Source organism: Psammomys obesus, unplaced genomic scaffold (assembly GCF_907164565.1).
Source record: "Psammomys obesus unplaced genomic scaffold, mPsaObe1.curated_primary_1811, whole genome shotgun sequence".
NCBI classification, from domain to species: Eukaryota; Metazoa; Chordata; class Mammalia; order Rodentia; family Muridae; genus Psammomys; species Psammomys obesus.
This window is the reverse complement of record NW_026585895.1, coordinates 30679630-30693478: the sequence shown is the minus strand read 5'-3', so window position 1 is coordinate 30693478 and position 13849 is coordinate 30679630. Positions and strand designations below refer to the sequence as shown.

General features: G+C 40.7%; 1 protein-coding gene across 1 annotated transcript in view; it reads right to left on the bottom strand.

Annotated features, from left to right (window-relative positions):
• The window catches only part of Neb (nebulin), a 192214-nt gene that overhangs the window by 107869 nt on the left and 70496 nt on the right, over nucleotides 1-13849 (bottom strand). The window contains exons 53-62 of the mRNA XM_055600265.1: nucleotides 10709-10813; nucleotides 9674-9781; nucleotides 9041-9352; nucleotides 8494-8697; nucleotides 8174-8278; nucleotides 7985-8092; nucleotides 6592-6903; nucleotides 6106-6309; nucleotides 5578-5682; nucleotides 2563-2670 (exon numbers count right to left, since the gene is read on the bottom strand). Coding sequence (XP_055456240.1) covers nucleotides 2563-2670; nucleotides 5578-5682; nucleotides 6106-6309; nucleotides 6592-6903; nucleotides 7985-8092; nucleotides 8174-8278; nucleotides 8494-8697; nucleotides 9041-9352; nucleotides 9674-9781; nucleotides 10709-10813 — 1671 coding nt within the window. The remainder of the gene's footprint in view (nucleotides 1-2562; nucleotides 2671-5577; nucleotides 5683-6105; nucleotides 6310-6591; nucleotides 6904-7984; nucleotides 8093-8173; nucleotides 8279-8493; nucleotides 8698-9040; nucleotides 9353-9673; nucleotides 9782-10708; nucleotides 10814-13849) is intronic.

Genomic DNA, 13849 nt, shown 5'->3' with positions numbered 1-13849 from the left:
AAGAATGGATACAGGTAATTTATTGTAATCACCAGACACCGAAACATTTTGTTAATGAAGATCATGACAGTCCTGTTGCATAGTAGCTCAAGATAAAGTAGCAGTTGGAATGCATGTACATTATTCAGCAAGAGAGCACATTTGAGAATGTGAGCATGCATTTGGTAGGTCCTAATGTAATGTTAAAGTTAAACCTACCTCACAGTTTCAAAGTATGTCACCTTTACAACTTGTACACATGTAGGGTAAGAGCAAAACTGTTTTCTTTAAGGACTGTTACTCTAAACACAGTAATTAAGACAGACAATCATAATAAGACTTGAAGTTTTTTTCATACAAGTCTTTGACTTGCTTGGTTAGAGTTACACCAAGATACTTTATGTTTTTCAATGGGTATTATGAAGGGTGTTGTTTCCCTAACTCCTTTCTTAGCCCATTTGTCTTTTGTATACAGGAGGGCTACTAATTTTTTGAGGTGATTTTGTATCTAGCCACTTTGCTGAAGGTGTTTCTCAGCTGTAGGAGTTCCCCGGTAGACTTTTTTGGGGTCACTCATGTACACTATCATATCATCTGCAAATAGTGATACTCTGACTTCTTCCTTTCTGATTCAAGTCCCCTTGATCTCCTTTAATTGTCTTATTGCACTAGGAAGAACTTCAAGAACTATGTTGAAGAGATAAGGAAAGAGTGGGCAGCCTTGCATTATCCCTGATTTCAGTGGGATTGATTTAAGTTTCTCTCGGTTTAGTTTGATGTTGACTATAGGCTTGCTGTATATTGTCTTTACTATGGTGATTGAAGCAGATGCTGAGACTCAAGGCCAAACTTTGGGCAGAGTGCAGGGAGTCTTATGGAAGAAGAGAGGTTTGGGAATAGAGGGACATGGAGGGGTCAGGAGCCCCACGCTTGACTGACAAAACTAAAAGATCTGAGCCCAGGGGGTCCTGCAGAGACTGATGGACCAACAGAGGACCATGGATAAAAAAGACCTAGACCCCTTCTTAAGATGTGGCTGATTGGCAGCTCAGTCTCCATGTGGATCTCTGAGTGAGGAGAGCAGGGCCTGCCTCTATCACGAACTCAGCTGACTGCTCTCAGATCACTCGCCCCTGATGATGCAGCCTTGCCAGGCCAGGGAGGAAGAGGATGGATCCAGGCAGTCCTGATGGACTTAACAAGCTATGGGCAGATGGCAACAATAGAGAACGTCCCCTTTAAGTGGACTAGGGGAAGGGGATGGTGAGGGAAGGAGGGTGAGCCTGGAGGGAGTTGAGGGAGGGGGCTTCAATCAGGATATATAATGAATAAATTGCGAAGAAAAAAATTTAAAAAAATTTTAAAATAAAAAAAAAAGAAATAGGAAAAAAAAAAGTCTATCACCATATTTGTTAACAATGAGCCTTGATATTCACAGTAGGTATCCATTCCTCAAAATCTGGAAGGCACCAGGAAAGCAGGATGGTTTTATCCTGGGATGGGGCAGGGATAGCATAGCCAGGATTTATAAGTAAGACATAAGCCTGAGCTAGGCGCCTCCAGCTGGTGCTGGTAAATGCTTTCTCCTCATAATCTGACAAGGGTGTGTTGTAACATCAACCGGTGCATGCATTTTTAGATACTGTACATTAGAATGCCACATAAAGCTAGACCTCGATCCTCAACAGAATTCAGGCTTGTGAGTGTCACTGTAGGTTTTCCTCTGAGTGTATGGTTACTCTTAAATAAACTTCTCCAAGCCTGCAGCTCTGCTCTAGCATTTTCTCAAGCTCTGTTCCTGGGAAGTAATTTTCTTTTTCTTTCTGGGAACACAAACCCTTTCACAAATACCAAGTTTCTCATTCTCTCCAAAACCAGGTTTCTGAAAAATTTCATACAAAGAAGAGAATTTTTTTTTTTTGTTTGAGAAACACACTGTGTCCTGACTCGCTTTATGTCAACTGGACACAGCTAGAGTTATCTGAAAGGAGGGAACCTGAATTGAGAAGATTCCTAAGACCTCGCTGTAGGGCATTTTCTTAATTAGTGATTGATGGGGGTGAGGGGGAGAGGCAGTCCATTGTGGATGTGACCGTCCCTTTGTTGGTGGCCCTGGGTTCTGTAAGAAAGCAGGCTGAGCAAGCCATGAAGAGCAAGCCAGTAAGCAGCACCCCTCCATGACTTTTGTATCAGCTCCTACCTCCAGGTCCTTGCCCTGTTTGAACTCCTGACTGACTTCCTTCAGTGATGAAAAGTGATACCTTCAGCGATGAAAAGTGATATGGAAGTGTAAGTGAAATAAACCCTTTTCATCTCCAAGTTGCTTTTTGATTTGAGCTGTTTTGTCACAGCAATAGAAACACTAGGATGCACTGGTTTGAGCCTCTGGCTAGTCTCCTCCTTGTGACATAGTTGAGGCTGACGAGGGCATGCTTCCTGCCTTAGTCTCCTAAATGCTTTATAAGCACACGCCACCATGCATACCCTATGGGAAGTACTTTCTAAATGAAGCTTCAGTTCCATGAAAATGCCACACCATGCTATGCAAGCAGGGAAGGGATGGGATGAAGATTGATAGCTTACGTCACTGGCGATGTCTCTGGAGGCCTTAGCCGCCACGATAGGGATGGCATCACTTCGTAAGTCATAGCCTTTTTTCTTTGCTTCTTCATTGGCGAGTTTATACAGACTCTAAATTTGGGCCATCACCCAAAAGAAAAAAAAAATTGGTTAGATGTTGGTGTTCATATCTAAAAACTAATAGAAGATTTAATTTATTCATAAACCTCGCCATATAGTGCTTATTATATAATATGATTTCTGAGTTTCAAGACTTCATCTTTTGCAGCAAAGAAAATACCTATGAAGAATATTACAGTTGATTATTTTAACATTTTACAATGGATTAAATAAACAAATATACATGTAAGATGTTTCCAGAGAAATCAAGCTAATGGCCTAAGGTAGAAACATGTAGATGAACTGTTGTTCATGGACATTAACTCAGTGTACTTGGCCTGACTTTGTGCCTGTGACTATGCTCTGTATTTGGCACAGATTAAGATGAGGAGAAGTGATGAGAGCCTGATAACTTAGGGGACCCACTGCTGAGAAGCCAAACCACAGTAGGCAATTTAACCACAGAGGCCAACCACAGAGACAACAGCATTCCAGGAAGCAGTTATCTACTGCGATCTAAGAACGAAGAAGGTTTCTGCAGAGGGCTGCCCTGGGCTGTACCTTGAATGATAAGCTAGGAGTCCACAGACTGGTAGCCTATGGAAGCTGGTGGTCAGGGGAAGAGAGAACATACGAAGGAGTGGGATGAGCTACCAGCGAGGGATGTCAGACATGGACCAAAAAGATTCTGGAGTCGGGACAGAACACTTGCAGTTAAGAAAAAGAATGTGGCACTCAGGGCTAGGGCTACAACTCCGCGGCAAGGTGCTTGCCAGCACCGGAGGCACTGAATTCAGTCTCCAGTACTGGTGGGGGCAGGGCACACTTTGTTGCTTACTTCTATAGAGATCAAGAAAAACCTTAGAGGGCAAATGACACGATATATTTTTACATTGTGTTTTCCCATCTTAAACTAAGATAAAAACAGAAAAGAACAGAAGTGATTTGGGAGAGAAAATGCCGAGGAAGGACACTAGGTGGGCTAGGCACTCAGGCAAGGGAGTTCTTCCTGCCATGCTTGACCGGCAACATGGCCCTACCCAGAAATACAGACTCAAAAATTCCAGCTGGATATGTTTAGTTTGAATGACAATTAAGAGCTGTTTATATAAGCACTACAACTACAGTCTTCCTTCCCCAAATAAAATGACTTTAGACATATGATTCTGTCTAAAGTCTCAAAGTTACATTGTGCAGAAGGGTAATAGTCTATTGATCTGTCCTGTCAGAGAAATGGTATTCAACTTGCTGATGGCACAAAGCTCAGAGGAAAAGGGTAATAGACCTCTGTCAAGATCTTAGATTCACAAAGATCTCTCTGGGCTTAAACCTGTAGCCTCGGTCTAACAGGAAGAAATTACACGGGGATAAATGTCAATCTGTGAGCTAGATTTAATTACAAATGCACACACGCAGCCTAGCGGGGAACCCAGCTTAACTTTAGCTCTTGTGAAAGGCCTCAGAGTCTCAGAGGATTCAAGAGCAGCCAGTGTGCCCCAGCAGGGTACAGAAATGTGGGCCACAGGTCAGAGAGATGAAAACCAGCAGTCCTGACCATAACTCACTTATGGTATTTCATTTAGCTCAGAGCCACATCTGAGCAGCTGAAGGGATTCCAGGGTTGTGGGGATGTTAAGCTTACAAAGGACCTGGGGAGAGGGGCTGGCAGGGAAGCACAGTGGTGAGTATCTCTATGTCTGTGTACAGGCTGGTACTGCCAACTTCAGAGGACATTGGGGGACTTTCAGAGAGAAATATAAGAGAAACATTTTTTTCAAATGGAAATTTCCAGAACAAATGGATTGACTTATGAAACAAGCTCCTTGTCATGGGGGAATTCTTAAGCAAAGGTGGCACAATCTTGTGTGTGGGGTCTCTCTCCTGGTGAGGGGACTGACCTCTCTCTCTACCTAAGACACAGATTCTAAAGCAGGGACACATGATCTCGTGCTTACCAGATACAAAAGAAACAGGCTCATTCCTGTATCAACCTGGCACAGTTTCCTGTCAGATGGTTCTGGGATTTTTAGACCTTGGTTTTATTCTTATACTTTAGAAATCATAAGTTTTAACACTACACCAGAATTTAAGAGCAATATACTAGACATAGAAAATATATTTATGAGGCTTTGCACCAGCGCTAAGGGGAGACATATATTCTGTTTTTAATTACTTCACTTTTAAAGTTAATAAAAGAGGGGCCCAAGCAATGGTTCTCAACTTTCCTAATGCTGTGACCCCTTAATACAGTTCCTTATGTTGTTATCAAATTATTTTTGTTGCAATTTCATAACTATAGTTTTGCTACTGTTATGAGCCATAATAGAAATATCTGATATGCAGATGGTCTTAGGTGACTCTTGTGGCAGGAACATTTGACCCTCAAAGGGGTTGCAACCTTTGAGAACCAGGCTAGAGAGTTGGCTTAGTGGTTAAGAGTACTGACTACTCTTCCAAAGGTCCTGGGTTCAATTCCCAGCACACATAAAGTGGCTCACAGCCATCAGTTGACCAGCTGGAACACCAGTTCCAGGATATCCAACATCCTCTTCTGGCCTCTGTGGGCACCAGTCATGCACACGGTGAATTGATATATTTGCAGACAAAACATCCACACACATAAAACAGAATGCTTTAAAGAAAAAAAGAAAATGTTGTACTTCATCTTACAATTATTGTTAGAATCTGTTAGAATCATTAATTCTTGTAATTAATGCAAAAATTGCATTACCGTAAATGGTTGCTCATCTGAAAGTTAAGCATTTACGATAGTGATTGAGAAATTCAATCGTTGCCTTTCTCATGAATTGAGAAAAGGTGATTCTTTACAAAGCTGCCACTTATCATTCTATCAGCACGGAACGATCGATTGAAGTAAAGAACAGTACAGACGCTTGAGGACTGGCATCTAACTCTCACCTCACTGTAGTTGACTTTATTCATTCTCGCCAACATGATTTCTGGTGTGTCTGGCATTATGTGGATCTGCGTCTTGTCTTTGTCCCAGGCTTCTGTGTACAAACGCTGTCAAAGGAGATACACACTCATCAGAAAAAACACCAGTGCCAACAGGAATTTCAAGACCATAGAGAACTTATGAACAAAGGAGACAAGGTTACGGTATTTTACTTAAATTTTATATTATATACTTCTCATAGTGGGATATATATTTATAATATATATTCTGATAATCTGAAAACATGTACAAACTAAAAGGAAAGTAAGAATAAGTATTTCTAGGCAATGATTATTTTTCCCCAAAATAGGCCATTTTATCAAAACCAAGATATACTAACAAGCCAATAGTAAAATCTGAATACCATATTAGAGAAATAGGAAATGATAAAAAATAGAACTGTCTTGTGTAAAACTTTTCTTAACCATGTTCCTGTTCTTGGATTCAGCTTCAGCAGCCCCATGTGGCTTCCCTGAGCTCTGACCTCTCACCTTGTTCATAGTGATGGCATTATTCTTGGCTAATACTTGCTCCAGAGAATCAGTCACACTGGTAAACTTGAATTTGTCGGGGGGCTGACGGTAGATTTTGTCGCTCAAGATTTCAGTGGCCCTTTTGCATTTTTCCACATCCAGAGAGCCAATGGGCACCCAGCCAATGCCTCTCATCCACTGGAGATCAGACTTGTACATATTCTGTTGACAAAAACAGTCAGTCAATATTTATTTCCACAATGGGAATGCATCTTTAGACAAAAGATATAAAATCAAGTTAGAAGACTCTTAAAACTATACTGAAATAGATAACAGGTTCAGAATACCACTTCATTTCGTGTGACTGCTAAGGATTGGCATTCAAAAGGAGAGGAGGCAAGCTATCCCTTCACACACTTGCAGGCACAGGTGAACTCTGGACCACCTATTTAAACCTTCTTCGGTGCGATAAACTCACTGTTATCCATAATCATCAGTACTCACATCGCTCTGGAGGTCGTAGGCCTGCCGGGCATGGATGACGTCGTTCTGGTCAGGCAGGCACGTCCATTGGTGTAGGTAGTTCCTGTAGTCCGTGTCGCTCACCAGCGTCTGGCACTTCTTGGCCAGCACCACCCCCAGCATGTCCACTGGGCTGCTGAACTTGGTCTTCCATTTCTCAAAGTCCTTCTTGTACTCCCTGTCACTCTGGATCTTGGCCACGTGCATGGACCACATCATCTTGGGGTCATCGTGTATAGCGCGGGCACCAATGTGATGGCCCAGCTGCTTCCGGTAGCCCTCCTTATATTTGAACTACAAGAAGAAAAGAAAAGCTGGTTGTCTGCTTTGACCTTTAGAAAAATACATCCACTAGGACAAAATTGTTTTGTTCATTAAACATAATGATTTCCTTTGAATATGTAATATATGTATTTTGTATTATGTAAAAATAAGCAAAACCTAAAAAAAAAGAACACAAATATATTATTTTACTACACAGGGCTCTTTGTGGTGTATATGTGTGAAAGAATATAATTAGAATATGAGTCATAAGTTTATGGGTTTTGCCTGCTTTTATAGTTATTATATAAGCATTTTTCTATGTCACTAAAAATTCTTTATGAACACGTGTTTTAATTTTAGTGGGCATGTCATTACATGTTAAATATTAATATTAAACTCTGTTATGTTGCTCAGTTGTTTTTAAATGTGATAATCATTTTCTTTATTTTGGAAACAAAATAACAATGTAGTTTTTGACTCAAGGACAAAAGCATGAATAAAACATTTTAGCAATGTGAGCATCTTTTAAATAAGGCAAAGAATGAAAAAGGGGATATTAGCAGAGCATGCGGAAGTGACCAAGCATATGTGCATGCTGCTTTGGAATTGGCTGTGTGTAACCCACTATCGTGTAATAAAGAGAGTAAACAATCTGTGGCCAGGCACTGGAGGCCGAGACAAACTCAAGGCCCATGTGGATGGCTGGACTTTTGAGTGATGTGTCCGATCTGCCTAGATACATTAGTTCATCCAGCATGGATTAAGTTTTGAAGAACTCCAACAACAAAAGAAAAAGCATTGTAAGCGTAAGAAATACATCATGTGGAGAAGTAAAAAGAAAAACGATCCCATCTTCAGTTAATGGTGTAGCACTTTGGTTCAGCCTGCAGTGCATGTACTGTGAAATGCTCATTCTTACAGCTGATGCATAGCTCAAAGCCACAAGTTCACTATCCTTATTTTAAGCTATTTGCTGATGCCATAAACTACCAGCAACAGTTTTAACTTTATAGCTTGCTCCAGTGTAAATCTAAGAGACACAAAGGGATCCTGGAGCCGAAGCGGACCTGAGGACTTCCCAGGCATACCTGACTCCCTGGGATGTACTTACATCACTGGCAATGTCTCTGGAGGCCTTGGCTGCCTTGATAGGAATGGCATCGAGCCGCATGTCGTAGCCTTTCCTCTTGGCTTCTTCCAGGCCAAGCTTATATAATTTCTGCAACAGCCGTAAATAATTGTAAGTTTGACTTACAAAGTGTAATGTAAGGGAAATATATCACATACTATAAATGCTTACCTCACTGTAATTTATTTTGTTTTGTTTAGCCAATATAACTTCAGGGGTATCAGGCATAATGTGGACGGTGGTTTTATCCTTATTCCAGGCTTCTGTATAGAGGTGCTAAGAACGACAAGACGACAGGTCACTAATGAACACTTTGAAACCATGCTTTGTGAGTCAATTCTTGTAATGCATTCAGCTTTCAATGTCTCTGTCAGTAAGAAGTACATTTCCTTCAGAGACACTTAAATGTTATGGAGAAGAACAGAAAGTGATTTTTTCTTTCTACAGAAACAATGTTGCCAGCTTCTACCAGAAACAGTTACATGACTTACATGGTTCATGGTTATAGCATTATTTTTTGCCAAAACCATTGGAATGGAGTCCATGAGGCTGGAAAACTTGAATTTATCTGGGTGCTGACGGTAAACATGGTCACTCAGGATCTGAGTGGCTCGTTTGTTTTTCTCATCTTCCAGGGAACCAGCGGGTATCCAGCCAATGCCTTTCAGCCACTGAAGATCAGCCTTGTACAGATTCTGCAATTTCAAGTGACAAGCCACAAATATAAGCATTTATCCACAAGGGGATAGGAGTTTATGTGCTGTTACATGACACAGATGTGTTTGTAATATTTAAGATTTGGCTTCCTGGATAATTTCGGAAGTTTAACGAAATGCTCAGATTAGAAGCATGTTTTGCAAAGTGAGAGAAAAGTGTAGAGAATGACTCAATTCTTCATTGCCTAGATCAGCTATCCAGAATATTTCACTATAGACTCTTTCTTTGAAGAATCATGCTGCTGGGATTCCTAGGCGGAGCTTGGGCGTTAGGAAAGGGAATAGAATGTTTCACAGGAACAAAGGAAAACCATAGACTCACATCACTCTGGAGGTCGTAGGCCTGCCGGGCATGGATGACGTCGTTCTGGTCAGGCAGGCATGTCCACTGGTGTAGGTAGTTCCTATAGTCCGTGTCGCTCACCAGCGTCTGGCACTTCTTGGCCAGCACCACCCCCAGCATGTCCACTGGGCTGCTGAACTTGGTCTTCCATTTCTCAAAGTCCTTCTTGTACTCCCTGTCACTCTGGATCTTGGCCACGTGCATGGACCACATCATCTTGGGGTCATCCTTGATGTTCCGGGCTCCAATGTGGTGGCCCAGCTGCTTCCGGTAGCCGTCTTTGTATTTGTACTGAAGGAACAAAAGCATACCTCATTCCTTTAAAAAAATAACTTTCGTTGCCACCTTTGCAGCAATTTTCAAAACCTATTAATTCTAAAAGTCTTGCTAAGCCTGTAGAGCTACAGATTTCCAGTTTTTGATAAGATTAAAGGCTAAATTCAGCCACAAATCTTATACACAATAAACTGACCTTTGGACTTACCCTTACCCTACTCTGCATGCCTGGGATTATCACTCCGTTTTACTTTGCAATCCCTTAGATGATTTTTGTTCAGTTTAAAATTACCCCCATTGCAATCAAATCACTATTTACAGGACATAACATCTTACTTCACTGGCAATCTCCCGGGATGCTTTCGCTGCTTTGATCGGAATGGCATCAACAGGAAGATCGTAACCTTTTTTCTTCAGCTCCTCATAACCCATTCTGTAGAGTTTCTGTTGAGAGATGAAGACAATCACTCTGGGAAAACCACTCCATAAACAGTATAATGGATAAGCAGAATAACGAAGCCAATGTACTTCATACTTAGAGTCCATGAAAATAGTCTGTGCTCTAGACCACTCCAATGTAACTGGACAGTATGTCTATGAATTGCTAATGATCCTTAAACTTTAAAGCTCTTTGACTACCAAAGACACAAAATTAAATGTTAGCTCTTCCGAAGAACTTTAGAGAGTGCAACAGAAGCTAAGTGACAGAAAGATGAATTATCATTTTGGTGGTATTTTCCAGTTAATGTTACTATAGGAAGAGAAAGCCTTTCAGTCTTATTCTTCCCATGGGAAAAGACACAGCGAGGGGTTATCCCTTCATTAGTTAGTGCATCAAGAGTCAGTATCTACCTCATTTCACAGAGCCACTGAAAGAAAGACTGACCCTGGAGGCAAAATGGTCCTTCATAAATTATATATATATATATAGAAAGACTTTACTGAATTTAAAAACTTATGTGTTTATAATTTGTTCATTCAGTTGTGACATAACTGAATAATTCAGAATATATGCAAATGTAGTTTTGCCCAGAATCCCATTGCCTATTTGTCAAGCACAAAACATTGTAAGCAATGCAGATCCAGTAAGAACTGTTTCTGCCGGCACAGGAGAGAGTGCGAATGGTATAAACACTTCATTATGATAGCACTTGCAATAAGAAAATGCAAAAATAGAGTGATCTATGCCCTAATGCTGCTCGAGGTAGGGAGCGCCAACACCGCATGTGCAAATCCCACCAAATAAGGACTCGGAGTCACTCTTAGTCTGCTAATTAAAAGGACTAGGGAATTCAAAAGAACTTTCAGACATCTTCGCTGACATGGGAGTGATTAGCAGAGCTTTCGGAAAAGGCACACTTGGAAACTCACATCACTTGTATTGATTAAGTTCGCCTTAGCCAGAATGATGTCAGGAGTGTCAGGCATGATGTGGATCTGAGTCTTGTCCTTGTCCCAAGCTTCTCTGTAAAGTCTCTAAAACGAGAAACGACAGTTTTATCAATGATATTGTCAGCTTCAGAGTCAACACTGGGCTTTAGATGGGTTTATCAAGTTCATATGCATTGAACGTTGATAACAAGACGGCAATAGAAGCAGAGAATAGGCATCATTTTCCTATCTGATATACAACTACCTTTCAAAATATAGATTATGGATCACCTTTTTGAAGTTACAGATATTACTTTCTATGGAAAACAATATAGGAAATAAAAACTTTATTGATAGTATTCAAATAGAATAGCATTTCCATTCTTTTGGCCATCAAAATCCCCCTTAGTGTTTAACTGCCTTATCAAAAGATGGTCTATTCAAATCATGCCTAGGAATTAGGGAATCTTAGTTCTCATTTGGTTTACTATTTATAGTTATACAAATATTTTGGAGGATAAGTAAATTGATGGAGAATTTGGGAGTCCCAAAAAGGACAGTTTAAAAATTTATCAGACTCTCTTGGCTATGCTAAAACCATCTTCATGTCTATCTTCAACAGAAGACCATGAGAAGAAAAAAATAGGATATTTACACAGTATCAAACTTATCAACAAGAAATTTATCAATTACAAGTTTTGAACCCCACTCTTGGTGCATGGATGATATTTTGCCAAATGTGGTAGCGCACACCTTTGATCCTGGCACTTGAGAGGCAGAGGCAGGCATCTCAGAGAGTTTGGAGTCACCCAGGAATACACAGGGAGACTCTGTCTTTAAATGTTTTTTTCAAGAGATAAAATGCTTAAGTCAATAACTGAAGAATTTGGCAATATCACTTTAAGCATGTGATAAAAGTTCTAATGATCAGGCCTAAGACAACTTCCCCTCAGGAGGCCCGAGGAAGACAGTGTGTGGCTTCCTCTTGAAAAGACATGATCTGAACCATTGTGAGGATACCCTGGAAAACTCAAGGCAAAGGAGGAACCGCACCTGCCATAAACATCAAAGACTCAGAAGACAGAAAGGTAGTGAGGAAATAGTTCAGAGTAAGAATAAATGCAATGTGTGACCTCGGATTGCATCGTCAGCCAGGGGAAATATTTTTCTTTCACTACAAAGGTTATTAGTAGTAAAACTGAATAAATATTGATTTTTTTAAATATTTACTTCGTGTGTGTATGTGTGTGTGTAGGGATTAGATGCCAGGGCTCGCACATGGAGGCAAGAGGACAGCTTGCGGAGTGGCTTCTCGTTCACCACGTGGCCTCCAGGATCACCGATCCATCTCACCAGCCCTCCAGCATAAACACTTTCAAGGATTCAGTAATTCCTTACATTTGTCAGGTTCCCTTTAAGATGTGCAGGATGGGGCATTCAAAGGGTTTTGCTACTTTTCTGTATGAATATACTTTCTATCATGCAGATGACCCCGGGAAGTTAATTAGGCCTTCAGGACCAAACTGGAAAAGGCTCATTGATAGTAATATATGTTTTTCTCAAGTTCTTCAATAATCTTTCTGGTCCTCATGATCGTTGGTGTTACACGATTGGTGGCTCTTGATTGTAGTCTTGCGTCTTGTGGGATTTTTAGGAGCCATGTCTGCTTCCTATCCACTAGAGGCCAGCAGCACATCACCTCCAAGTTGGGAAAAGCCACGAGAAAAAAACTTTCTACATACTGTCAGAATTTCTTACAGGGGGCAAAAGTATCCCAGTTGAGAACCACTAAACCTGATAAATTTTCAACATTATATGCCTCCTTGATCCCACAAAATGCACAATGAGTGCTCATATTATTTAGATCAGTACATTCAAAAGAGGAGGCTCAAGGACCCTATCTGGTCTGGCTACTGCTTGGCTGTGCAAAGCTCTGACGGACTTGCTATGTTAGCATCCCAGCAACTATGACATGGACTGGTCAGCTTTATGGTCTAATCTTTTCCCTTGCTTATCATCTTGGTTCAGAATTTGTTTTTTTCTTTCTTTCAAAGAAATTAAAATTCTAAGAAATGGGCAAAGTTTAGGGAAACAAACCAAAACCAAAATAAAATGAAACTTAAAATGTACTTGATTGTTTGTCTACCTTTTGTAGTCAAATAGATCACAAAGACAAAAAAGGAGGAGGAGGAGGAAGAGGAGGAAGAAGGAGAAGGAGAAGGAGAAGAAGAAGAAGAAGAAGAAGAAGAAGAAGAGAAGAAGGAAGAGGAGGAGGAGGAGGAGGAGGAGGAGGAGGAGGAAGAAGAAGAAGAAGAAGAAGAAGAAGAAGAAGAAGAAGAAGAAGAAATGGAGATTGATCCAGAAAGAGACTGGCAGGCTTGTGTCTGTTACAGCTTTTGGAAAACAAAATTGTTGTCTGTGTTCGGCTAGGAGGAGAGGAGGTTAGTTATCAGTTGTAAAACACAGCCTTATGTATCAGGTGAGAACTAATACGTCATTGAAAATGGAGACCACATGAACACAGTGTACAAAGAGCCTCTTAGGACCTACACAGTTATCATTAGCATCTACTCAGGCTTCCTTGAGTATTCCAGAGTCCCACCACCCTCGACTGAGCATCTTAGAATGGTCGAGCTTAGGCTGAGTAGCAACAGTGTCTGCCTTCTTCTCTGTATAAAAATATTTCACATAGCTGCTTCTGCTTATCTCATCCAATTAGCACTTGTTAAGTGCCTAGTCTATGCCAAGCACCGCCGTCCGTGCTGGTGAGGAGCAGAACATATATTTACTATGCTACGGAATTATTGCATAGTCTTGATTCAGCTAGACCAAATGCAGCATAATCATTTTGTAAAATAAAGCATACTTTTTGATACTGAGAATTGGACCTACGGCCTCATGCATGCTAGGCAACTATCCTTAGAAAATATATCCTTTTATGGGAGACATGGCTCTGTGGTAAACAACAACAACAACAAACCCCAAACTTGCTTCTTTATAACATTTCTGCTGTGTAAGACTCCCAGCATTGCTCCTCTTTCCACACTCTGTCCCAATCAAAAATACCTAGGTCCTTGAAAGAAAAAAAAATTCAACATTGTTTTTATTATAGTCTAGCTAAGTAAGGAAACTTGGTTGAAC